Source organism: Biomphalaria glabrata, chromosome 14 (genome assembly GCF_947242115.1).
Source record: "Biomphalaria glabrata chromosome 14, xgBioGlab47.1, whole genome shotgun sequence".
NCBI classification, from domain to species: Eukaryota; Metazoa; Mollusca; class Gastropoda; family Planorbidae; genus Biomphalaria; species Biomphalaria glabrata.
This window is the reverse complement of record NC_074724.1, coordinates 17,971,552-17,999,478: the sequence shown is the minus strand read 5'-3', so window position 1 is coordinate 17,999,478 and position 27,927 is coordinate 17,971,552. Positions and strand designations below refer to the sequence as shown.

The 27,927-nt window shown below is 36.2% G+C and overlaps 1 protein-coding gene across 2 annotated transcripts; it reads right to left on the bottom strand.

Annotated features, from left to right (window-relative positions):
• LOC106075472 (uncharacterized) lies at nucleotides 1–27,664 on the bottom strand. 2 transcript variants are annotated; one of them, XM_056010553.1, is made up of 11 exons: nucleotides 27,628–27,664; nucleotides 25,946–26,263; nucleotides 23,296–23,562; nucleotides 17,297–17,617; nucleotides 16,752–17,096; nucleotides 14,241–14,507; nucleotides 11,327–11,467; nucleotides 10,449–10,521; nucleotides 9,272–9,318; nucleotides 1,109–1,173; nucleotides 1–749 (listed from the first exon to the last, which is right to left on the bottom strand). In XM_056010553.1, exons 1-11 carry the CDS (start codon nucleotides 27,647–27,649, stop codon nucleotides 621–623), a joined length of 1,995 nt encoding a protein of 664 aa, XP_055866528.1. In that variant the 5' UTR covers nucleotides 27,650–27,664; the 3' UTR covers nucleotides 1–620. The 2 variants fall into 2 exon arrangements, with proteins under 2 accessions (XP_055866528.1, XP_055866527.1); XM_056010552.1 differs by lacking the exon at nucleotides 27,628–27,664 and adding an exon at nucleotides 27,069–27,598.
• Nucleotides 27,665–27,927: the final 263 nt, after the last annotated feature.

Here is a 27,927-nt window from a genome sequence, read left to right as displayed (position 1 = left end):
TATGTCAACAAGTAGCATTTATTTCTCTTTTTCAATACCAAACAAAAATAATAAATTACCAATAATTAATTAACTAATAAGTAAATGTTTTGATGGATTCATGTTTTGTTACATACAACAAATAATTGTGTCAAGTTTCCACGTGATCAGAGACTAGGTGTGGACGAAATACCGTGTAAAACATTGTACCAGACTGACAGACAGAGTAGATATGAGCTTGTAAAAACAAAACAAAAACTTGGACACTAAAACACTAAAGACAACTTAATTTTTATTAAATATGATACATTTTCTTCGGTGGAAGAGAAAATTAAATGGACATTTTTCTTCGCAACTAAAACAACTTGATTTACAGCCATTTTCAAAACTAGTGTCACACAAAGTTAAAATCGTAACATGTTATTATTGTCTAATCCTGCTTGGTCGAGATGGTTTGTAATGTACTTCAGAAGCCGAGTGAAAAGACGACAAAAAGATGTCTTACAGACTATGTAGAGAAGAAAGAAGGCTTGGCTTAAAACTATGCACATTGTCCAACCCAATCACACTTCTATAAATAGTTCAATTTATTATGTTTTTTTTAGCAGCACTCAGTCAAATATCTACAGCTTACGTTGGAACTAAAACTTCAGTTCAGCGTACACAATCTTTTCACTCGATTGTTTCTTGGCTTTGCGTTTCTTCTTGTAGTGTGAATGGTCTAGTGTGACGTACAATAGACCTTCCCTTGACACGCTCCGACCAGTCTCCTGGAAAACATTCAATGAAAAATTTAAAAAAATGTAATGATACAACATTGCCTTTTAATTTTATAATTAAGAAAAAAAAATCTGTTTTTAAATCCCTGTCATGTCAAGACTATCAAGTAGAAAATAACCTGACTGGGAAAACGTCATCAAGGATAATATGATTATATGATTTTCTTTTATTGCCATGTTGATGACAACTTTATAAGTACAGGAGACTGTGATGACATTCTGAGTATTGTTTCTTGTGGAAATCATTTCAGACTGAAGAAATGTTTGTTTTAAACTTTGTTCTTTCTCAAATCTATTTCTTAGCACTGATTTAATTAAAATTCTTGAAATCAAATGTTGCTAGAGTGTACCTTAGAATTAACAGACTCCTCTCTTACAGTTGGTCTCCAGTTACAGTATTCAGCAATGTCTTGCGCTGTGATCACACCCCATGTAAAAGATAATAAAATAAATACAAGTCATGAAACATAATAAGCTATCAATATAGTTTCATGTTTATACAAAGGGATACAACTAGTGACTGATAAGTTCATCATTTGTGTGAAAAGTACTCCCTGAATTCTGGTTTAGTCTCGGCGACTGTCTTCATTTATCCACTGATAAGCTCATCATTTGTGTGAAAAGTACTCCCTGAATTCTGGTTTAGTCTCGGCGACTGTCTTCATTTATCCACTGATAAGCTCATCATTTGTGTGAAAAGTACTCCCTGAATTCTGGTTTAGTCTCGGCGACTGTCTTCATTTATCCACTGATAAGCTCATCATTTGTGTGAAAAGTACTCCCTGAATTCTGGTTTAGTCTCGGCGACTGTCTTCATTTATCCACTGATAAGCTCATCATTTGTGTGAAAAGTACTCCCTGAATTCTGGTTTAGTCTCGGCGACTGTCTTCATTTATCCACTGATAAGCTCATCATTTGTGTGAAAAGTACTCCCTGAATTCTGGTTTAGTCTCGGCGACTGTCTTCATTTATCCACTGATAAGCTCATCATTTGTGTGAAAAGTACTCCCTGAATTCTGGTTTAGTCTCGGCGACTGTCTTCATTTATCCACTGATAAGCTCATCATTTGTGTGAAAAGTACTCCCTGAATTCTGGTTTAGTCTCGGCGACTGTCTTCATTTATCCACTGATAAGCTCATCATTTGTGTGAAAAGTACTCCCTGAATTCTGGTTTAGTCTCGGCGACTGTCTTCATTTATCCACTGATAAGCTCATCATTTGTGTGAAAAGTACTCCCTGAATTCTGGTTTAGTCTCGGCGACTGTCTTCATTTATCCACTGATAAGCTCATCATTTGTGTGAAAAGTACTCCCTGAATTCTGGTTTAGTCTCGGCGACTGTCTTCATTTATCCACTGATAAGCTCATCATTTGTGTGAAAAGTACTCCCTGAATTCTGGTTTAGTCTCGGCGACTGTCTTCATTTATCCACTGATAAGCTCATCATTTGTGTGAAAAGTACTCCCTGAATTCTGGTTTAGTCTCGGCGACTGTCTTCATTTATCCACTGATAAGCTCATCATTTGTGTGAAAAGTACTCCCTGAATTCTGGTTTAGTCTCGGCGACTGTCTTCATTTATCCGTTTTATCTTTTAAAGACAAGTGGGGTTCTAACCTTAAAATCACATGGAGGGGGGTTTTAAACTCAAAACCTCCCTTGGCTGCGCTGGTGGAAGTGATGGTTTAACATTAAAATATCACCTACAATAAAAAATAATAAAGAAAAAATGAAGGGGGATTCATTTCGGTGGGGGGGGGGGGTGAACCCCGAACCCCCCGGCTATGCATATGTCTCAGGCTTTTTGTTGTAAGATGTTTCTATGCCCGTAAGAGTGAGAAGACGAACTGGTCTTTTAGAGTTTCCAAGAAGTGCTTCCAATAATGACCTTCACCTTAAAGCGAGCATAATGAAGGATCGCCGTATGCCAATATATATATATATATAAAACGTGTCAATTTGATACTTGACAAATGAGCTACGTAAAAAAAAAAGTCACACTTTTGCACTAGAATATCTACATTCAAGGCATAAGAAGATCCCTTATCAACGCACTATTCGCTGACACATTTATTGTGTCTAATCAACTTCTTGCACAACAGTCATCAACGAGAAATCTACCAAGTGTCGTTGTGTCCTGATGTTCACAAGCTACTTGCGTACATGGCAGCGTAAATGCAAACTTATAAACTTTACTGATTACAAACTAGAGCCTCGTCTTTATAAGTTGACCTTTGAAACATTATAAAACATTATAAGTAGGGGTGCACCGGATAGTACTTTTTGATATCCGGCCGGAGCCGGATGTGACCGGATAGTAAAATTTGATATTCGGCCGGGGCCGGAGCCGGAGCCTAATACCTAAGTGTCTTGTAAATAGCTTGTATTGCTGAGCATTTTACGAAACTGTTAAATAACATACCTATATTTGTTGGTATTATTTTTTTTCCTTTTATATACGTTATTGTTTTAAACTCTGTTACTGATTGATTTCTTCAAGCTTAACAGTATTTATAAACAAAAATTAATCTGTGTAGCATGTACGAGGCCACCAACCATAAAGGCTGTGTGTTGGAGGGTCAATGTAAAATATGTCAGTATATATTTAACTAGTTACTAATGTAAATCTCTCATCTGGCTTGTATGGTGGTTGGATGTATGTGTTCAAGAATTTCTGACCAACAACAGGTCATCAGACTTGTAATTTTAAGTCCAAAGACTGCTTCTGGTTCTGGTTTCAAGGGCTTAATACTGATAGCTGTTAGTTAATAGTTGGAATCTGAAGCGTAGTAGGTCATATATTTATTAATCCATTTGCGGCAAACGATATTTTATTAACAGCAGGAACATCTATTATACCTACTCATAGCCTGAGCCTTAAATGTTGCGAAGCATAGATTTAACTGTAGTCTGTAGCCTATTATTGATATCTATGTTTAGATCTACTGTTATATAGATCTAAGAAAATCAGGAAAATCAACTATAGAAGAAAAAAAAACTCATTCACACCCTCCGTACCAAAAAAAAAAACATAAATAGACTCTGTGTTCGACTGATTGTAACAACCTGGTCAGATAGACGTAGTGAGCCTACACATGTAGTCCTAGTGTAGTGTGTATAGATGATGGTGTTGACCATCACGCGTTTTTGTTCTTGGGCATTCGCAATAGTGTTTAGTGTGCAGGCGAAAAAAGATAACACATTGGCATGGTCAGTCAAGCATATAGATAAATTATATCTGTACCTTAGTTACAGAGGTCAAATGTTTCTTAACATTTCAGCATATTTTTTCTTTGTTTGCTAGATCTAATTGTGGTGTTTTAGATCAATTTATTTTCTGCGATGTTAAATTTTACTGTAAGGTTTTCCTTAATATATTAAGTCAATAGATTACAACAATGATATTAGTTTTCTTTCTAAAAGTTTTAATACAAGGGGAAAAAATACATACACGCACATATTTGTTTTATTTTATTGTGCAACGAACGTGTATTCAGCGCCCTAAATGACATTTCTCTCAAAGTAAACAAACTTAGTCTCATCATCTAGTCATCTCTAGACAGTGTCAATATTTCTCAACAATCTGCGTTAATCCATTCTGGCTTAAGAATGGTAAATGTCTATCAATACATTGTCATGGATTAAACAAATAAGAAGTTGGGGGTGTTGAGTCTCCGTTTAAAGATACCCCTGGACAGTGTCTGTTTGGCTTGTAGTCCAGCCTCCTCATTGAGACAAAGTAAACAAACTTATTACCCGGTCAATAGTATAAAAGGTGTGGTTGTGGTCCAGACCCTTGATTGACAACCTATCTCATAATAAACAAACTCATACCAGAGTAACCTTATGGAGATTTGGCTTGTGGTCCCGCCTCTAATAAAAATTCTTCTCCAAGTAAACAAATTCAGTTCCCTCATAAGATGTGACCTCTAGAAAGTGTCAACACGTTGACATCTGGCTTAATGTGGTCAGCTGCCTATCTGTGAACTCAATGTTATGGACTAAACAAACAAAAGGAGGTGGGGGTTGCTCATCTCTACGTCTGGAGATATACCCGCACATCTAGACAATCAGCTTGACATAGTTAAGGAATATTACATGGTTACTAGACCACTCAAAGGTCAAGACAAGCTTTTAAAGTGTGCCAGACATCGCTGCTACGTATGTAATACGAATTTATAATGTAAAGTCTGATCCACCCCCCAATATCAAATCTAGTTCCCTCGAGTGACCTCTAGAAGTGCTTATGTCCATCGTATCTGACTTGGGTTCACCTGTCAATCAATGAACTCAGTGTGATGGGCTAAACAAATAAAAAGGGGAGGGAGATGTTCATCTAGAAATATACCTGGTCACCTTAGAGGTGTGGCTCTTGTAGTCCAGCCCCTCCCCCCCAATAAAGATTAACTACTAAGTAAACAAACTCAGTTCCCTCGAAACGTGTGACCACTAGAGAGTGTCAATACGCTGACATTAAACCTACGTCCATCGTATTTAACTTGTGGTTACCTGCCCATAAATAAACTCAATGTGCCGGACTAAACAAATAAAAGGGGGTGGGAGTTGTTCATCTCTACCTCTGGAGATATACCCACACAGCTAGACAGACGTCTGGTCAGCATGACGTAGTCAAGGAATGTAGCATTTTAACATCTTAACTAACTTACTCAAAGGTCAAGACAAATTGAAAAAAGTGCCAGCCATTGCTGCTCTGTATGTAAAGCGCATTTATGATGTAAAGTTTCATCTCTATTTATATTAAGTTATTAACATTCCTTGTCTTTATAATAAACGATGTTTGGTGCATATTCATAATGGCTCTATTTTTAAGCACATTATTTTGTTTTTATATAAGCATTAATACATTCTATAACAGACAGTAATGGAACGAGGTCCACTTTATGCATATTAAATAGGTGTATTTTTTACTATCCGGTTTACTATCCGGTAGTGATATCCGACCGGAGCCGAATAGCACCGGATAGTAAAAAATGCCGGATATTCGGCAGAAGCCGGAGCCGGAGGGACTATCCGGTGCACCCCTAATTATAAGACATGATCAAAAAGTCATTTGGACAGTGATTACATGACAACTATTGTTTGCTTTCCCCGACATGTTACCATCAGCACCATAGTCACCGTCCTTTTCGTATTCTTTATTGAATGGCTGCCTGGTCGTGTGCTCTGCGCTCCGGACTGTCGTCAAGATGGTCGCATGTTCGAATCCTGAGGATTTATATCTTCATCTTCGTAGAGATCTGTTTCTACCTCGTCCAAACGTAGATATATATATATCCAGTCGTATAAGGTACAGTGCCTATTCTTTCATGAATAAGATTCAACAATGGATGTATAAAATCGACTGTGTTATGCTGGCATGGAAACAAATCAGTAATTGAACTCCATTTGTTTGGGAGAAGATTCCAAAACTTTTTGCTTTTTATCATTCAGTTTTTCAGCTCTTCCCATCTGTTTCTTTTTTATCAAAATGTTTGGTCAGAAGAGGAAGATAACATTGTGATTGGTGACTGAGCTGGAAACTCACAAAATCATGCTGTCGGTGCGTAGGTAATATTATTCTACCACCAATTCTTTTTTGAACGCACCGTCTGTGTTGTATCGCTTTGTTAGCTGACGGAGTTTTTCTGTTACTATGCTGAGATAAGGTTTCTTTTAGGTTTGTCTGTGTTCCCTTGTTTAGGCTTGTCTGTGTGTACCCTTGTTAAGGCTTGTCTGTGTGTACCCTTGTTAAGGCTTGTCTGTGTGTCCCCTTGTTTAGGTTTGTCTGTGTGTTCCCTTGTTAGGGCTTGTCTGTGTGTACCCTTGTTAATGCTTGTCTGTGTGTACCCTTGTTTAGGCATTATTGTATCTCACAGTTGTTTAGCTGCCATAGTGTATTAGATTGGTCCTTTTAAGTTGTCGTTCTTACTTCTGTACAAAAGTTACTGATGGGCTTGTAGGTTGAATCTGCACTAGTCTAGAGCCAGCAGTGGGCCGGTGTTGTACGGTTGTTGAGTTGAGGCCACATGCTTTTAATGTGGTGTTGGTACTAAGGGAAAGCAAGGTACTGAATGTTTTTTTGATTAGCATAACAGCTATATAATGATATTTGTTAGATTCAATGATTTATAGTTTGTCCATTGTAAAATTACTGTCCTCTCATTAAACATTATATTGTTAACATCTAGTTACTTATTAATTTACGCACGAAGGTGCATGTTGAATGTCAGGGGCCCGGCAAACGAGCTAAAGTTTTAAACACAACACATGCGACGGACAAACTTAATATACTGTACATGTGAGTCATCTATTTGACAGTTTTGTTAAGAGCGGAACTATATACACTAACTATACAGGATACTAGTATATAATATAGGTAAATGTGTTACGTTCGTGGTCAACAGTTGGGGCACTGGATAGTTCCAGATAGATGAAGCGTAAATGGAGTACACACTAGAAGTAGAAAGAAGGCTGAAAATGCTACAACACCTGGCGATTATAAATGCCCATCCTGTGACCGCAGCTGCGTATTAAGGCCTCTTTGGTCACATGACAAGTTGCAAAGAGAACAGATCGTCTCTGAAGACGTAAAATGGCTCAGATAGATGGCCCAGTTGTTGACTCATTCGAGTATGTTCACCTAACTGAAAGCGATGACCCATCGGCCTATGTTTGCCGGCCGCCCACAGGGTCATACAACAATTCCGCCAATGGGTTGACATAAACTAAGCGATTTCTTAAAAAAAACTCAACATCCTGTTAAATTTGGAAAAATTAAAACATACACAAATGTATGTATAGCACACAATGAGTCTACACTTAGAGTAATTAGTGTAATACTGAACGTCATTACCATCAACATACTATTATAAGATACTTAATATTGCATACTTCAGTAGTGAAATGATGGATTAGCAAGTAAGCACATGAGTGTCGTAAAGAGGCTATCAAGTTCAAATTTCTCAGTAGGTCCGTCGTTATTCTCGTCTTAGAAAAAAATGATCTTGAAATATACAGACACTCTAGGTCTTGTCACAAGAACTAATTTATAATTGCAAGTATAAATTTACAAAGTTGTAGAACGTTTGATTATGTTTCTCTTTGTCTACATTCTACATTAAGTTGAAAAGAGTAATCGGAATAAAAACAAGGCGGCCCCCGGCAGACGATACATATTCTGAATGACGTCTAAGAAAAAAAACACTATATGTCTTCGATTCCAAAGATTACGGATCAATGCTCATGACTAAGCAAACCCAGTTGCGATGTACTTACATCTCTGCATCTCGTGCAGACTAAGCCTTTGTCCACATGGCCTAGTTAGATTAAAAATGTCTTTTTCAACTAGAGAAAGTTGACGAGGGTTAATTGGCGCACGAGTTCTTATTACACTTCATTTAATAAAATCACCCCGAATTACGTCAAAGGAAAAAAAAGTTTCCACTACGTCACTGGCCTAGATTTACTAAAAATGTCTTTCTTAACATGAGACAGTTGACGAGGTTTAACAGACAATTCTTTTATAGATTACAAGAATTTTGTGGTGTTTTAGCAAGAAAATTAAATGTAAAATTAGTTTAAAGAGTGATTTCCAACAATCGCTTGTAGAAAATGACTTTCTCAATTTAAAATCCCAAACAACCTGTGGTCGATATTTTTGTAAAATAAGTCATTTGACATAAATTAGTTTTAAGTTTAAAATCCAAAACAATTTGATATTGATAATTAAACTATAGTGACTTATTGTCTAAAAATAATAAGTGTAGATGTTCAGATGTAGAGGGTCTTTGCAAATCCTCGTCTCCATTTCGTTCTGAACAGCGACCATTTGATTGAGCCAATGTGTGGGATCATTGACATGGACTAGTATTTCCTATTCAAAGTAATACTGCGGCACGTTGGCATTAATGAACGTTTACCCGTATCAACAGTTAGTGTCGCTTCTCTTCACCGAGGTTTTTACTTGGTGGACTTGAGAGACGAAAGGAATGAGTTCCATTCAGTGTACTAAGTGTCCCATTCTTGACACGTTTACAAACCTAGGAGGCATTGGAAATTATTTCCGACACTGACAGATTTCACTCCAGTTGTTTTCCCAGTTCTTGGGTGTGTCAGTGGTAAGCAACTCCTTACAGATTTAAATCTGTCATGCTCCACAATTTTAGTGTTTGTCAGGTCACCACAGCTTGAAATCTTTTGAAAAACTTTTTACAACTGATGTTGACGTCAGCTCTTAACTGGGATTTCCCTCTTTGATCATTGGCCACGAGTTCGACTGTCAGCTTGTCTGTCCGCTTGTCTCTGGTTGAATTTAATGCGTTGATTGTGTTGAGCCCCACAGACTCTGCTTCTGATTTCTTCTATCAACATACAGAGGAACATATATCTATTCTGTTTCTGTTTGTCTAGGTTAAAGTTGAAAAGAAAAATTTGAATAAGAAAAAAACTTCTGAAAAAAAAAGATTCATCAAAAGAAAGACTTAGAAATGTAAATCATAATAAAAAAAAACTTACATGTACTCTGTGCTCTATTTATAGATCGAAGTCCAGCGGGAAACAATCTGTAAATTACATTAATAGAAAGATATTAAAGTAAGTCTGTGTTAAACACAAACTCATAGGTGGTCACTGTGGGTTAATAGTACTCACACTTGATATAGCACAAACATTTTCCTTAGAAAACATACGTAGTTGTAGATTAACCAATCTAGTAGTGTAAAAACCAATCAATTTATGTCTAATTCAATTCGTCTTTTAACCTTTAAAAAAACTTGTTGAATTTGTATGCTAGCACTATAAATACTTCGCACAATCTGGGAAGATCATATGTAGCATGAAAACAAGTTTAATTTCTTTTAAAATGACATTTATTTTATAAATATTTATGTCACTGAAGACCGAAAGGTTTAATTTTTTTTTGCAAGTAGAAATATTGACCACAGTACACAAGCATAATGCTCTATTGTTCAGAAGAGAAAAAAACCGTTGCGGCCCTAAGCTCCACTGTGAGACAAAAGGATTAAGACTCAGTAATACTCAAAGGTAAATGCTTTCTTTGGGAGCAGATGTTGTTAAACTCATCTGTTTCTATAACTGACAGGTAACGAGTCAATACTATATATTTTCACCAACTTGGAGCAACACTTTTACGATGGTGTTTTTGGAGTACAAAAGTGTTTTTAGTTTTGCATATCTGAAAGTGACTTACGGGGAGATAGCATTAAAGCATAAAGACATTTTTTTCCTATTTCAAAACTCTCCTAACTAAAAAAAAAAAAAAAGGTTTGAGCTCCTGACTCCTGAACATGAAACATAAGTCAAGATTTGTTCTTCACGTCTCTCGCCTTACACATTTCTCTTATGACTCACTTCCTCAAGAAATCACAAAGCAACGACTCTTGTGTCAACACAAATCTGTTACTATATTCGTCATGGTTATTAAGAAAATCTTGAAACGTCATGCTTTAAACAAAAAAAAATTAATCAAACAAGCTTCTTAGCTAGATATACAGTCTAGACTTATAGCCAGCATCTTTTCAACAAATCACTTCAACTGGACTCGTGACTGTCCCAACAAAGATATCACTGATTGGCTTTTTCTCAGCAATAAATTATCTATAAATATGTCAAGACAATCGCATAATTTTAATGTATTCGGTTCTATTATTCTATATTAAGAGAAACCAATTACCGTAAATAACTCTGGGGATGCGCCTTTGTTGACCTGATTCTTTCTGTTTGAGACATAGATGCATGGTTCTTCTCTAGAAACAGAAAAAGATTTTGAACAAAAATTTATCACGTTAATGTTGCACACGTGTTTTTTGTATAAAACTTTGGGTAAAATTGAAAGCGTGTGGGGTCTTCAGCTAGACTAATGTATGGACTGGATTCTGGCTACATTAGACTGGCATTGGTATACCTCTACAGCGAACTTAGATTGGAGTAACTTTTGATACGTTCATCTTAATGATAAGACTCCTGAGCCGTGATCTCTGTGTATTTCTCACACATAGTTGAACAGTAGAAATCTATTCTGGTGACGTTTCGATTTTCAGAAGTGTCGACATAAGTTAAGATTGTGTTTTATTTATTTTTACTATCAAAGTTTTTCAATCTTTCAGGAAAACGAAACACTTCTGATTATGAAGAGACAGAGAACAAATATATTGTGACATCGGTCTTTAACAATTACTTAATACACCATCCGACTTTCTTTGCTGGCTTGACATTATGTTACGTTTCACTGAAATGTTTCATTTTTTCTTTTCCATTTTAACTTTTTTTGATGTTGATTGTCGTTAGTGTCTGTATTTATAACCAAACCGATCTATCGTTCTGTATCATCTGGATGTGTCATGAAAGAGCTGAAATTTTGATGGTTACAGTTTTAAAAAAATATCTTTTGCTTATAAATGATTTATAAAGATCAGAGATTTAATGCTGCCAACACAACATTGTAGTTCAGACATTTAATAAGATTATAGCTGTGTTGAGCATAAAAAACATAACACCTACTTACTAAGAGGATTGTTTACTTTTTACTTTACTAAGTGTTGTAGGACTTACTTTGTGATTGTAATTTTGTCCGGATCATAATGAGCAGAGCCAACGCGGACAGAAGTACAAGGGAGACAACAATAGTTGATATAAGAACAATTTCCCCGTTGTTAGACTTCGATGTGGAGTCCGGCAATTCAGAAGATTTATCTGCAGGATTTAAAAAAAAAAACATTTCAATTCAAATCTTGGAGGGTAAATAGTTAACGTGCAGACACGTCTCTGGAGATCTAGGACACATTCCAGAAACAAGGAGCATCCTTGACGTCTCTGGAGATCTAGGACACAATCCAGAAACAAGGAGCATCCTTGACGTCTCTGGAGATCTAGGACACAATCCAGAAACAAGGAGCATCCTTGACGTCTCTGGAGATCTAGGACACATTCCAGAAACAAGGAGCATCCTTGACGTCTCTGGAGATCTAGGACACAATCCAGAAACAAGGAGCATCCTTGACGTCTCTGGAGATCTAGGACACAATCCAGAAACAAGGAGCATCCTTGACGTCTCTGGAGATCTAGGACACATTCCAGAAACAAGGAGCATCCTTGACGTCTCTGGAGATCTAGGACACAATCCAGAAACAAGGAGCATCCTTGACGTCTCTGGAGATCTAGGACACAATCCAGAAACAAGGAGCATCCTTGACGTCTCTGGAGATCTAGGACACATTCCAGAAACAAGGAGCATCCTTGGCGTCTCTGGAGATCTAGGACACATTCCAGAAACAAGGAGCATCCTTGATGTCTCTGGAGATCTAGGACACAATCCAGAAACAACGAGCATCCTTGACGTCTCTGGAGATCTAGGACACATTCCAGAAACAAGGAGCATCCTTGATGTCTCTGGAGATCTAGGACACATTCCAGAAACAACGAGCATCCTTGACGTCTCTGGAGAGCTAGGACACAATCCAGAAACAAGGAGCATCCTTGACGTCTCTGGAGATCTAGGACACATTCCAGAAACAAGGAGCATCCTTGACGTCTCTGGAGATCTAGGACACAATCCAGAAACAAGGAGCATCCTTGACGTCTCTGGAGATCTAGGACACAATCCAGAAACAACGAGCATCCTTGACGTCTCTGGAGATCTAGGACACAATCCAGAAACAACGAGCATCCTTGACGTCTCTGGTGATCTAGGACACATTCCAGAAACAAGGAGCATCCTTGACGTCTCACAGAAAGAAAAGTTGGACTCTCTTTGATTTTGAAACAAAAAATAGAAGAAATAGTTTTAATAATCCGATTTCTAACCATTATTCTGAACTATAAGTTCACTTCAACTCATGTCTTGGGTGATGCTGACTACATAGTATCTTTTAAAATTATCTTGTCAAACTACTTTAAAACTGACCTAATTAAAATACAATGTGAAAGTTACATTACTTTATAAACTATTTCATACAAATATCAAATAATACTAGCTTCATTTAATTAAAGTTTATAAGTCTTTTGTTTTACTTATACTGATATGATATACTTAAGCAAAATGACCAACTCTGCGTCCCCTTCTGAAAAAATCAGACTTCTTGAGGAGCTCTTCACAAATTGAGAACCGCGGCAAAAAGGGAATTAAAAGTTGGAATGAAGTCTACCTCAGCTCACCCTATCCACGGAATGAAGTTAGCAACAACAACAATAGAACAAATGATTTACTAGTAAGTGCAACCATCTAACGAAACTACAAGCCATTGCCTTGTTTTTTTTTTTGTTAGCTGGTTATATCACATGTGAGATGACATAGAGTATAATAATGGTTATAAATAAATCAAGATCCAGAGAGAGTCAAGGTAAGAATAAATTATACATAGGACAAAAAAAACAACAACAACAACAACATGGTAAATAGGTTTGACAAATAAATATTCACTAAGTCGCATCAACCAAAAAAAAAACTGTTTATAAAATCTAGATATTGATTCTATTCCACAAAATTCAATCAAAATTATCAAGCCAGTTTTTATTTCGTTTGAAAATGTAAATTAGCCTAATACTAAAATAATACCAATACCAATAATAATACATTTAGGACCGAAAGAAAATCCGCTGCCGAGGACGGACATATACGGTAAATGCAAAATCTGGATGTGGCAAAATATGTATGTGACAGCTGGGGCTGCGTCGCCATGGGAAATACTGCATTCCTCATTAATCTTCGGACTCGAAGACTAGCCTTATTATTCTTAAAATAAAACCCAATCTAATTTTTAAGACGCTCTGGATGAGAAGGATGAAGAGTCGATGGTTAGAAGACATTTTAACTCCCGTGGTTGATTAGTAGTCTTAAGAATCAAGCCGAAAGTCTTTTACAGTGAAATAGAACTTTGATGTCACATCAAGGACACACTTTACATGATGAGGCACAGAATAGGGAACTGGATAGGATTTCCAATAGAAAAAAAACTGAAACAAACTTGGAGTGTCAGGAAGACCCAATATCTAGAGTAATCTAGGCTCTAGAGAGTTAACCGAAGATGAGACTCCTGTGTGGCTCTAAGGTTGTTAAGTAGTCATACCCTTCCTTTAATTACTGGGTTTTCTTTAGAGTACATCTAGTCTTGACTGAACAACGATTTGCATAATTTAACATAGTCCCCAGGAACTGCCTGACCTTACGATGATTAATTTTGTAGGATGATAGTACTTCTCGCAATGACTATTACTATTACTCGCATTAACCTGTGTGACAATCAAGCCCAACCCAATGACTAACCTGTGTGACAATCAAGCCCAACCCAATGACTAACCTGTGTGACAATCAAGCCCAACCCAATGACTAACCTGTGTGACAATCAAGCCCAACCCAATGACTAACCTGTGTGACAATCAAGCCCAACCCAATGACTAACCTGTGTGACAATCAAGCCCAACCCAATGACTAACCTGTGTGATAATCGAGCCCAACCCAATGACTAACCTGTGTGATGATACAATGTTTGAATACAAGATGGACTTCCAAATTTATCCTCTTTACTGAGACATTGCATTTGTATTTTGTAAATTGTTTCTTGCTGTAGGCCTGTAACGTGGACATCCCTTGTATCAGATCTGTAGGTCACATTTTGTATTATTCTATTGCTGGCAGTGACCAGAAGATGGACAGTTGGACACAAGTCCGAGCTCCATGATATGTTCAGGGAATCACCAGTAGGGGAAGTAACTTCTGCTTTCAAAGAACAATTTACTACAAGAAAAGAAAATACCGTTGTAATGAAGAATAAAATTACTTTTTAACACGTAATATAAACAAAAATCAATTCAAAATTGGGTTCAAATACTAAACTTAGCTAACAATTTATATTTTATTTATAATTGAAAAGTAAAGAGAAAATACAAACGACTTTTCACCTTTTAGCATGACGCTCTAAACAACCTCATAACGTATTTAATTTATATTGATAATTCTATCATTTGTGGAGTGATCTTTATGGGGTATACATTTATAAAAAGTTGTCACTCAGCAAAATTTCATCTCGATTAGTTCTTCAAATAAATTACATTTCTTACCATTTAAGCTAATAAAAGGAATAGTAAAAATATATTACTTCATGCTAAATGTTATATTTAAAAGCTACTAAAAAGACAATTGATTTCACTTCCCATTGCTGAATGAGTTTAAAGTACATCCTCACAGTTGTCTACCTATAGCACTATTCAAAGTAAACATAGAAACATAATTCAATGATCTCTTAATACGTTGATGACAGTCAGGATCACAGACCTATATAGGCTAGATATCTAGACTGGAAAACGGAAACAAATTCTTATCCGTGATTCATCAACTCACAGACCTATATATATATATAGAGAGAGATTGTTATGTATTAATCACAGAACTATATATGCAAGCGAATTCATGAAATAAAGCCATTTCCTGTTAGCTTTCATTTAGATAATGTTTCGGAAATCCTAGATATTTAATCATCTTATGTACATTTAAATAGATTGACTACCTAGATCTTTTTAGATTATGTATTGCAAATTGCAATATGAGACGAGAGTAGTCTTTTTCGATGTTCTATTACTAGATCTAGATCTAAACATTCAATTATATGTTACATATGTCAGGACTGAAAAAAACAACTTTACTTCTTATAACTACTTTACAAAACAACGCCATGTTTCAACTCTTTAAAAAACTTTCACGACATTTTATGAAGGGTTAAAAGATCTCCATATCCAGTCTAGATATAATTTATATAGGTCTGTGGTCAGGATACATTTACAAAACAGACTGCTCGCCGTTTACATAAAAAAAAGGGGGGGGGCTGTTTGTTGTACAAGGTTTGAACATTTCTTCATAAATGAAAATGAAGTTGAGGTCCCAGCCCAGACAGGACAACAGACAGATCGACCGGGTCTGGATGTGAGCTGAGCTTGTACACTGGACAACAAGACGATGAACATCACTTTGTACCAGTCAGTTCACGGAGGGCTTTAAATGTACGCTGTTTAACTTAAATCTCATTTTTCGTTGGTATAATGTTTACAAAGTGAGAAGTTTGTATGTAAATGCAGGCTACTTATTTCAGTAACAGTTTGGTATTTATTAAGTTTGTTTTAAAAAGTGCTACACTTTGGACTTTTGGGCACATTTTAATATATGTCTTGTATTATTGCGATGTAATCATTTAATTGCTAAACAAAATTAACCAGATTTTCCGCATTGATACGTTTCATGTGAAGAAATATAATACTAAGAATAAAACTTTTCTAAGATTAAAAGTTATATAGATAGTCTATGGTTTTACTAATCAAAAGAAGCCTATAAATGGTAAATAAGTGTACAAGATTATCAGTGATAATCCAACGGTTCACAAGAAATACATAAAAAAATACATTAAAAAAAGGTCAATACCTTGTTTATACAACTTATCCAGCGAGTATTTTTCTCTTAATCACGAATGAATGCTAAATATACAAAATGTTACATAAACAAAAATATTTTTTTTTACCCAGCCACTTTCCCCATCTCCCCGCTTTCTCCAAGAGAAACTTCTGGTGAAGGGAATGTATACATCTACTACACTTTCAAATATTCCAATGATAAGTCTTTAAATCTAGACTTAGAAGACATGCGCACAATTTTCCTGAAGATTTAATTTATTAAACTCTTGAATCAATAATAGCCACATGCCAAAATACCCGAAGATGTAGAATCTGTTCAAGATAATATTTACTTCCTCTCTAGCCAAATTTATTCTTTTTTCTTTTTACTTTGAAAAATTAAAGCGATCAAACTAGAGTTTTCCCAGTGTGGTCAACATGCTAGCATTTTTTTCCCAACGATATAAAGCAACTGTCAAAATTCTAGGAAAGTCGCTAGAGCCGTTTTCGAGATCCGTGTCCAGGTTTTTCCCACCCAGAAGGTTCCAGGTTTCATGAATATAAGTATTGTACTAAGTATAACAAAAAGTATCACATTGACCTTGTCTGATAATGTTGAAAGTGTAATGTATTACTGAGATAGTCTGACTGTGGTTATACTTGGTACCAACTGTCACATTCAACTCTCCAAAGTCTAGACTCGTAATACTTTCAATGACTATAAATATTGTGTACAATGTAGTGTTCACGTCTTGTCTAGACCAAACAACACATTTAGTGTCGATGCACTGATTCTTATAGAAAGTAGTTCTATTTACAATGACGTAAAGACGATGAAGCTCATTATGTAGGGATACATTGATACATCTTGATAGAGTTAATTTGTGTCCTTCCGCTATGGATACACTTTGTTCTTTCAGTTCTTCTTGACATAAATGTAGATTATCTGTCAAGAAAGAAATAAAAAATAGGATAATAAGTTCTTATGTTATTTTTATTGATAGTCTAGATCTATTACAAATTTAATTACATGACTAATCCAAACTAATTTCGTAATATAAGATGTATTGTCCTTTTAAAGTATTTTTTTACCAATATCAAACAGAGATCTATTAAGAATCTAATTATTCCAATATTTTCTATTACCTGACTGTAAGACCAGTTCAAACTGTAGATGCAGTTGTCTGCCTGTTGATGAGTTCAATATGACAGTATAGACTTGGTCATCTCCAGGTCCGATATGAGAGACATGTATGCTAATGTTACGATACAAGGGAGACAGACTGATATTTGACATCACCTGGATGTGTCCATCATTTGGCTGGTTCAAAATATACACCTGTTCGTTAATGCTGATCTGGTCAGTCAGGTCTGGTGACACAACACAGTAGTTAATGGTCACTGTCCCCCCAAGTTCTACTTGATGACTTTGTCTGGACAACTGACCGTTACATAACACGGGTGGACCTAGGAATCATAAAACAGAATAACTTTCATATTTTCAATCTCAATTACCTATTACTTCTATCAACGAAATCTCAACGTCGTTCTTGAGGAAGGGAGGAGAAACTACCGCACCAAGCTGGAAGACTCGATTAAGACAAGTGACATGAGACAGGCGTGGCGTGTCATGAAAAAAATAGCATGAGCACAAGTCAAAAGTAAAAATAATCTTGCTACAAGAGACGAAAAAACATTATCTAACGATTTAAATGATTTTAATTATCTAATAAGACTCAAAGCCCTTGAGGATGTCAATGTTAACAACTGTTTAGAATTAGCGATTAGTAAAGAGCAAGTCTGCAAAATTTTCAGAAACGTCAACCCAATGAAAGCTGGTGGGCCTGATGGAATAAAAGGGCGAATCTTAAAAGAATGTGCTGAACAACTAGAGGAACCTTTCCTAGAGATTTTTTTCCACTTCATTACTAAACCATCAGATACCATCTGTGTGGAAGTCATCTATAATTGTACCTGTGCCAAAGGTTTCCAAACCGATGGGAATGAATGACTTTAGGCCTGTTTGACTTACTTTCATTGTGTCTAAATGTTTCGAAAAATTGGTTAAAATGTTTCTTCTGTCTAAATGATCTTTGTGGTAAGTTGGACCCTTTACAATTTGCTTACCAAAAGGGTAAATGTGTAGACGATGCCATCCTAAACATTTTAAGTTTTCTCTACAAACATCTGGACTTACCAAACACTTATGCAAGAATCTTTGACCCAGAGACCTCATAAGGTTATCGTAAATAATGTAATATCAAATGCACGTATAGTTAACACAAGGCGCCCCAGGGGGATGTGACATCGATTTCTGATTACTGAGAAAACTGTTCTCGTTTAATGTTAGGGAAAAGGCCTTGGCTATGTTTTATCACGCTAACATCTGCAATATTTTAAGTTTTAGTATCAATGCTTGGTGTGGCAATCTGAGCATCAAGAATAAAAATAAACTTCATAGAATCCTAAATGCTGCTGGTAAAATCATTAGCAAAAAACAAACCCCATTTGGGCAACTGTTTGAGACAAACATCCATAAAAAACCTAAAACATTCTAGAAATAAACAAGGTTACAAAGACAGTTTGTGTGGAAACACAAACTCAAAGTCGGCCCCCGAAATGGTCCACACAGACAGGCTTCAATATTTTCAGAAAGAACATCCGAATGAAATTATATCAAAGACAAAACGACAGATAAGAATGGAGAAAGAAGGTTGACAGATCCTCAGTGGGGTCAGAGTGAGCACTGTAAGCACCCACAGTGGGGTCTGAGTAAGCACTGTAAGCACCCACAGTGGAGTCAGAGTAAGCACTGTAAGCACCCACAGTGTGGTCTGAGTAAGCACTGTAAGCACCCACAGTGTGGTCTGAGTAAGCACTGTAAGCACCCACAGTGGAGTCAGAGTGAGCACTGTAAGCACCCACAGTGGAGTCAGAGTGAGCACTGTAAGCACCCACAGTGGAGTCAGAGTAAGCACTGTAAGCACCCACAGTGGAGTCAGAGTGAGCACTGTAAGCACCACAGTGTGGTCTGAGTGAGCACTGTAAGCACCCACAGTGGGGTCTGAGTAAGCACTGTAAGCACCCACTGTGGGGTCAGAGTAAGCACTGTAAGCACCCACAGTGGGGACTGAGTGAGCACTGTAAGTACCCACAGTGGGGTCTGAGTGAGCACTGTAAGTACCCACAGTGGGGTCTGAGTGAGCACTGTAAGCACAGTGGGGTCTGGGAGGGTTTTAAGCATATAATGAAAAAGAAATGTATAGACATAATTGTAACATCATTTTCAAGTTTTTCTTTGCAAATATATTTACAATTTATTTGGAATCCTAATTTACATAATTAAGATTCATTTAAAATAATCCTTCAAGACTTTTTTTTTAAATCGTAAATATTTTTTTCCTAGGCAGTAACTGTTTTGTATGGTAGAAATCTTTCTGATGCTATGAAAGTATGTTCTTGCGTTCTGAGTTAAAGAGATTTGACCTCCTGGTGTCTACAATGCAATTTTTCTAATCATTTTGAAGCCTTGGTCCTGAGCTGGTTCAATTTGTATCCTTGATAGACTTATACAAACAAAACCAATCTAAGGAGCTGAATTACTAGAGCATACTTCAAGATCCAAATGTCAGAGCTACATTGCCAAACATTGACATGACACAAAGAATAGACTTGGCTTTCATGGTCTCGAATAGCATTTGAAATTTACTCGTTTCAATATGAAACTATAAAGCTAACCCCCACACTTAGTATTGAAATAGATTTACTCTGGGAAATAGAAGCTAACCTCCATACTTTATATTGAAAGAGATAGATTTCAGTGAAATCTCCATCAACGTTTCGTCGAAAAAAAGACTCGCAAATCTTCAGACGTTAACGTGGGAGGTGCGCTGGCTGAGCGGTAAAGCGCTTATCTACCGACGTCTCAGGTTCGAATCCTGGTGAAAGCTGTGATTTTTAACTTCAGGATATTTAGGCGCTTCAGTTTCCACCCAACTCTAATAGGTACCTGTCATTAGTTGGGGGGGGGGAAGTCAAGGTCGTTGTGCTGGCCAAATGACACCCTCGTTAACAGTGGGCCATAGAAACAGATGACCTTTACATCATTTGCCCTATTGATTGCAAGGTCTGAAAGGGGAACTATTTTTAACGCGGGAATTTAGTTTTTAATTAAATTGTATGTGACTTGAACAACTTACAACATTCTTCGTTGAAATGATTTTATTTGGTGGCAATACATCGTAGGAGGCAGCGAGAAAAAAGTTTATTTTATTCGTAAAATAATTAGGGGCCTCCACACCTCTAGATCCGGCCCTGTGGCCATGTCACAATGAATGAACATAGCCTACATGATTCATCATTCACACACATCAGTGATTCAATTTCCGCTGACAAAACATCAAAAGCCAGATTACAAGATCCAAAGACTTTTTTCCCCATTAAACTAGTACACGAGCTACATACTCAAGAAAATACTAGACCTAGAAAAATGATATAGTAAATCGGAACTAAAGCAGAACGGTTTCAAATAATCGAGTGTTCCCAGTTATCTTAGAAGCTAAAGATGTACGAGCATAAAAATATTATGAGTTCGTATCAATGTGTCAATCTACTCATGCTTGTACATTCGAAAATTGAACTATACTTAGTCAATGGTTTTCCTGGCTGATTCAGGCAACCAGTTTAATCTTTTAATGGCACAAAGAAAGAAAGAGTACTTAAATGAATATGTCCCTATTTAAAAGACTACACGTATTAACAAATGTATAAACCCAATGTAATAGAGTCACGCAGATAAAACGCGAAGAAATAGAGATGTGAGACGAGATATTTAGGAACTATTTTTCAGCGTACAAAGACATTTAAACAGGTACAAAGACATTTATGCAGGTACAAAGACATTTAAACAGGTACAAAGACATTTATGCAGGTACAAAGACATTTAAACAGGTACAAAGACATTTAAACAGGTACAAAGACATTTATGCAGGTACAAAGACATTTAAACAGGTACAAAGACATTTATGCAGGTACAAAGACATTTAAACAGGTACAAAGACATTTCTGCAGGTACAATACCAAGGGAACGAAGGAAAAGAAAAAAAAAGTTGCTTGACAAAAGACAGAAAGGAATGGACGGGCCTGTCAATGAATGAAACTGCTTGGCAGAAGACAGAAAGGAATGGACGGGCCTGTCAATGAATGAAACTGCTTGACAAAAGACAGAAAGGAATGGACGGGCCTGTCAATGAATGAAACTGCTTGGCAGAAGACAGAAAGGAATGGACCGGCCTGTCAATGAATGAAACTGCTTGGCAAAGACAAAAAGGAATGGACCGGCCTGTAAATAAATGAAACTGCTTGACAAAAGACAGAGGAATGGACGGGCCTGTCAATGAATGAAACTGCTTGGCAGAAGACAGAAAGGAATGGACCGGCCTGTCAATGAATGAAACTGCTTGGCAAAAGACAAAAAGGAATGGACCGGCCTGTCAATGAATGAAACTGCTTGGCAAAGACAAAAAGGAATGGACCGGCCTGTAAATAAATGAAACTGCTTGACAAAAGACAGAAAGGAATGGACGGGCCTGTAAATAAATGAAACTGCTTGACAAAGACAGAAAGGAATGGACGGGCCTGTAAATAAATGAAACTGCTTGACAAAAGACAGAAAGGAATGGACGGGCCTGTAAATAAATGAAACTGCTTGACAAAAGACAGAAAGGAATGGACCGCCCTCTCAATGAATGAAACTGCTTGGCAAAAGACAGAAAGGAATGGACGGGCCTTTAAATAAATGAAACTGCTTGACAAAAGACAGAAAGGAATGGACGGGCCTGTAAATAAATGAAACTGCTTGACAAAAGACAGAAAGGAATGGACCGCCCTCTCAATGAATGAAACTGCTTGACAAAAGACAGAAAGGAATGGACCGCCCTCTCAATGAATGAAACTGCTTGACAAAAGACAGAAAGGAATGGACGGGCCTGTCAATGAATGAAACTGCTTGACAAAAGACAGAAAGGAATGGACGGGCCTGTCAATGAATGAAACTGCTTGACAAAAGACAGAAAGGAATGGACGGGCATGTAAATAAATGAAACTGCTTGACAAAAGACAGAAAGGAATGGACGGGCCTGTAAATAAATGAAACTGCTTGGCAAAAGACAGAAAGGAATGGACGGGCCTGTAAATAAATGAAACTGCTTGACAAAAGACAGAGAGGAATGGACGGGCCTGTCAATGAATGAAACTGCTTGGCAAAAGACAGAAAGGAATGGACCGGCCTGTCAATATAAGTGTCACGGAACGGAAGCGTGCAAGACCATTTCGAATAACAAATTATTATTCTTTCATTGGTTGAATATTTGCAACACAAGGTCATGGCGGCATGTTCATGACTGAAATACCAGACCATAAAAGGGGGGGGGGGTTGGGACATTTCACGCGCGCGAAAGGAGCATAATTAGTTTTTTAATAGTCTGGAAGACGAAGCTCTTAAAGCGTATTTAAAAGAACGCTTTTGTAATTTAGGGAAAGTCAAGGCTGTAGTAAATGTATTTAAATTCAATTGCATTCTACATTTATGAAGTGTGTATATTATTGTGATTTCTAGATCCAGAAAGTTTTGTATTTACCATTTTAGGATCTCAGTTTTGAATTTATACTTTACATTTATATCTCCGGCATTACGATATTGTTTGAGTGTTCAGTCAATTGTTTAAGAATAGACTATGTTGTCGATAATATTGTATTGTTAGCAAAGTTTCCCTTTCAGACCTTGGCGATCTATCCAGCAGATTGTGTGGCCCACAGTTAACGAGGGTGTCATGTAATGCAGCACAACGACCAACCGCCTTTACTTTTCCCCAACTAATGTCAGGTACCCATTAGAGCTGAGTTGACTTAAAGGCGCCAAGGACGAACGGACAGACAGACCTCACATTATTCATAACGATCCCCCCTTTCACTAAATATGCATTTACCCACAATAAACTTATTTTTTAACTTCCTAACAGTGGGCTAACATTCATCAATTGCTCTGCATCTAGATCTAGACCTGGAAAGGTTTTTACTGCTTAATTCTAAATTGACAATAGACATCAAAGTTTGATATTGACAAATATTATAAAGTGAGAACTTACAATGATTTAGCTTGACATCCAAGTTTGTTGTTTGTTTATCTCCTCCTGTCAGATTTAACACACATGTGTAGTAGCCCATGTCTTGACATCGTAAAGGTTTGAATGTATAGGTCAGTGTCTTGTTGTTTGACGACATCAAGGTTTTCTTTATCCCTTGTTTATACAAATGTAGACTCATTGTTCTCTCATGACTTGAGTGACAAATAATATCAGCTTTTAAACTTTCATACAGAGCTCCAACTTTTGGTTCTGTTTTCAAAACAAGTTCTGTGAAAGTAGAAACGGAAAACGATGGAGACAAAAATCATCCTTCACCCTACAACAGAAACACCTTTGTAATACTATCTTGTTATTCTCTCTTGAAATGATCAATTCTTTCATGTAACTCAAACCTTACAAGTCCAACAAATACTATTTAAACCAGTTCAAGCCTCAACTCCATAGGAGGCGCAAGGCGTAAGCGACGTTAGCGCACCGCCCAATGCCTCGCAGTTCGAGTAACCTCGTACTTTAAAGTCATTACATAAAAGAATTGTATCTGCTAGTATACAACTTCAACTTCTATTTTAAATAAGAAAAATATATAAACTACTTTAAACAAGATTACAAAGAGAGTTTGTGTAATCACACAAACTCAGAGGCTGCCCCCGTTGGAGTCGGATCCCTGTCGGATCCGCATATTTGCAAGGAATATTCAAGACGATATTTTATTTTGATTGTCAAAAGTAATAATGTTTCAAAGATTCATTTGACTCTGTAAAAAAAAATTTTTTTTTTTGTTTTACATGTTTCGGATGTTCGGATTTAGAAATAATTAACATCTCGCTGGACGACGGAGGATGGCGGCGAGCAGGGTATAACCCTGCCTGGTCGTGCAGTTTGCGCGCTGGACTGTCGTTCGGATTTATCGATGGTCCCTAGTTCAAACTCTGCCCGCTCCCATCCCCCCGTCGTCCTGCGGGAGGTTTGGACTAGGAAGTAAACTATCTTCAACTCTGAAAGAACATCCGAAGCATTAAAACAAACAATCAACTCGGGAACGTTGAGATAATCAGTTCAGCACACTAACCGCTCGACCAGGCATTGCTCTTAACTTAATAAGAGACTGGTTACAAGCTAATAGCCTATTATTGATAAAGAGATAAATTACACATTACGGCATGTCATCTCTACCGGATATGTACAATATGTCAGACGAACGATTTTAGATAATCTTTCAGCATTGATCTATCGTGCTTGTACTTCGATGTCTGAGCACGGCTATCAACAGAGCTATTAGCATTTTCAATTAAAAGGAGCTAGAATAAGGATGTAGATTTATATAAATAAAACTTCTGATTTAGCACTCTTAAGATCTATATCTACTAGATCTAGATCGATAATATAAATTTGGAATAATTTAGATGTAATTTAGATTAGATTTATGCAAAAAAAAAACAAACCTAGATAATCTATCCATATACTGAATGACAGAATGCAACATTAAATTAAAGAAGAAGATTTTTTGTTTTATTTATTAAGAAAGAGGGATTTCAAATAGTTATTTGTGTTAGTAGATTTTTCATATACAATTCGGAACAATTTTGGCAACGATTTGTAAGAAAATGTAAGTAATGTAGGTTGATTTCTTTTTCAAAACAAAACCCGAAACATACTTTACAGTTAAATAATACTTCTGTTATGTTTCAACAAGAAAATTCAATGTAAAGTAAGTCTAAAATGATTTTTCAATAATCGTTTCTAGTAAATTACTTTCTTATTTTAAAATCCTGAACAACCTATTGTCGATATTTTAGAAAAAAAAAGTCATGTGACATAAATTTGTTTTAAGTTGAAATAAAAATACGGAACAATAGGATGTTGATAATTAAACTATAGTGACTTATTGTCCAAGAATATAAGGGTAATGTAAGTCAATGATGCTACTTCAAAAAATCATTTGACATAATTTTTTTTTATAAAACAACTTCAGGAATAATTTCATTGTTCTTCATAGTTCATATTAAAGGAAATTACATGTAATGTAAGTTAGAAGAGCAAACAAACATTCGTTGGCAATGATTTATTTTTCACAAAAACATCTAGAAAAATCTATTATAGATACTTAAAACTATTGCAATGTTTTGGATGGAACATTGAAGGTTAAATCAGATTTTCTATAGCGTTTAGTGTTGTTGATGTTTTTTTAAAATATAAACGTGACGGACAGACCGACCAACAAACAAAACGCACAAAAATATGCGGCTTTTATCCTGATGGGGGCACTAAACAAAAAATAAATAAAATCTGATTATTTTTAAAAATGTAAGGAATTAGTTTAGTACAATGTCATGCCTGGGCGTTACGCTACTGCAAGAAAGTCGCTGCATAAAGAGTCCATTATAAAAAATGTGCGTGATATTTACATACAAAGTGCAATCTTAACCTTTATAAACAAACATAAATGTTTTCTTTTAATTTTAGCAGCTAGTCGACCAGAAAAAACACACTTGTCTAATATTTATATTTGTTGTGAAAATGTCGTGTATATTTTATAAATATAGTTGACTTTGTTATTTGAAAATACACAAAAAAATATCTAATTATGTAAAAGAAAATCAACCAATTAAGATTAAACAGACTACAATACCATAAAAGTTATGACACTTACCTGACTGCAGGACTTCAATGAACAAGTTCAGTGTGTTTTCTTCTGAATCAGAAAGAGTTATCTCATAGTTTTTAAAAGATCTATTGGTGACATTTGTGATAAAGAAGTTTATGTAAAATTCCATGAAAATCTGTCCTGGATGTTTTGTGACTCTTACATTTGTTGATGAATCATGAAAACTAAACACATCTTTGTCAATTAGAAATAAATCATTGATTTTCTGAGCGAAAGTTGACACACAAAATGTACAATTAGTGGACGTGTTCACTTCAGCGTAAATCTTGGTCATGTTGGAATAGTGTTTACACATTCTCAAACCTTCCAGAAATAAAAAAAAAGAACAGATGAATATTAACATATTTCTATTATTATAACTATTTTTGTTGTGTACAGTTCCTCCTATTAGCTTGTAAACTATTCATGAGTGGAACCTGGACACTGGATGGGTAGTTCGAAAACGGTTATAACGTATTCCCCAGAAATTTGACAGTTTATGAGGAATCTTTGGAAAAAAGTTGTCTAGTTTACCACACAGTGAAAACTCTGGTTTGACCGTTATATTTTTAGAAATATAAAAATCTTAAAATTAAATTTGGCCCTACGTCTTTCTATTTTGAACGCGGCTTCAGTGGGAATTACCGCACTCAACTCAAATGTTTGTTTTATTCATATATATATATATATATATATATATATATATATATATATATATATATATATATATATATATATATATATATATATATATAGAGAGAGAGAGAGAGAGAGATAAAAAGATAAGGAGTTGGATGAATAACATTTTGTAGAGATCACTATACTGGATGTATTAAAATGGTTTCTCTATTTCGAGATTCAAAAACTATAGAAAGGGGTCAGATCTAGTTCTAAACAGAAATTATTGCTTTAGTTTAAAACACCTTTGAACACACGTTGGAAACACTAACAGCTATGACTGTAACAATGTTTCTTGTCTCTCTTTCCTAACCTTCTCTGATTGGAATCTATAAATGTTTTCAAGCAAATCTAATGATACACTATATACACACATTTGATAAGCACAAGAGCTTTATCGTGATAAGTTATGGTACATCGATTATGGCTGAAACAAAACTGAGTTACTTACCATGGGACATTAGCAAAACTTGAGTCAAAACAGAAGATAGAAACACAACTTTATATACCAACATTATATTGGATACATATTCTCTGAAGTTTGATTCGAATGCCAAGGAAGTCCATATTAATACAACTTAAAGATTAACGAGAACATTATTTCAAGTGGCTACGCAGTCCAAGCTGCGACCTATATATTTTGCCACATCCAGAGCAAACATAACCGTTGTCCGATGGTGATCGACTTAGATACTTTTCCCACCGTCTGATCATCTGCAGTGTATAGTCATATGGTCTCAAATGTGTACCGTCTGATCAGTCATCTGCAGTGTATAGTCATATGGTCTCAAATGTGTAGCTCAAAGCCTTTGTAACAAACCTTCAGATGTCTTGTTGGGAAGCCGCATAGGCCCACAATAAAAAAAAAACACGAACTAAATATGAGATCATGAATATTAATGATTATCCCTTATTGGTGAACTAGTGACTTGAAAGTCCTGACTACTATATCACAGTACAAGACAGCGCCAAGACATCAAGGAAGACAAGAAGTAAAAAAACAAACCAACCCGAAAGTCTCGACGGGGACATGACCTTTGACTTGACATGACCTCTTACTTGACTTCTAAGAAAAGAAAGTGCGAACTTTATCCTACTTTTCACCAGAGCAAATCCAGCTCCTTAGTTTCTGTCTCTTACACCTGTGGTGACAACTTTACAGCGCTAATAGAACCAGGTCAATGGTTCAAATCTCTGTAGAACTTGATACATGTATACATAAATAAAACAAGATAATTTAACAAGGTTACAAAGAACTTTTGTGTGGAAATACAAACTCAAAATCGGCCCCCTAAGTGGTTCGCTTAGGT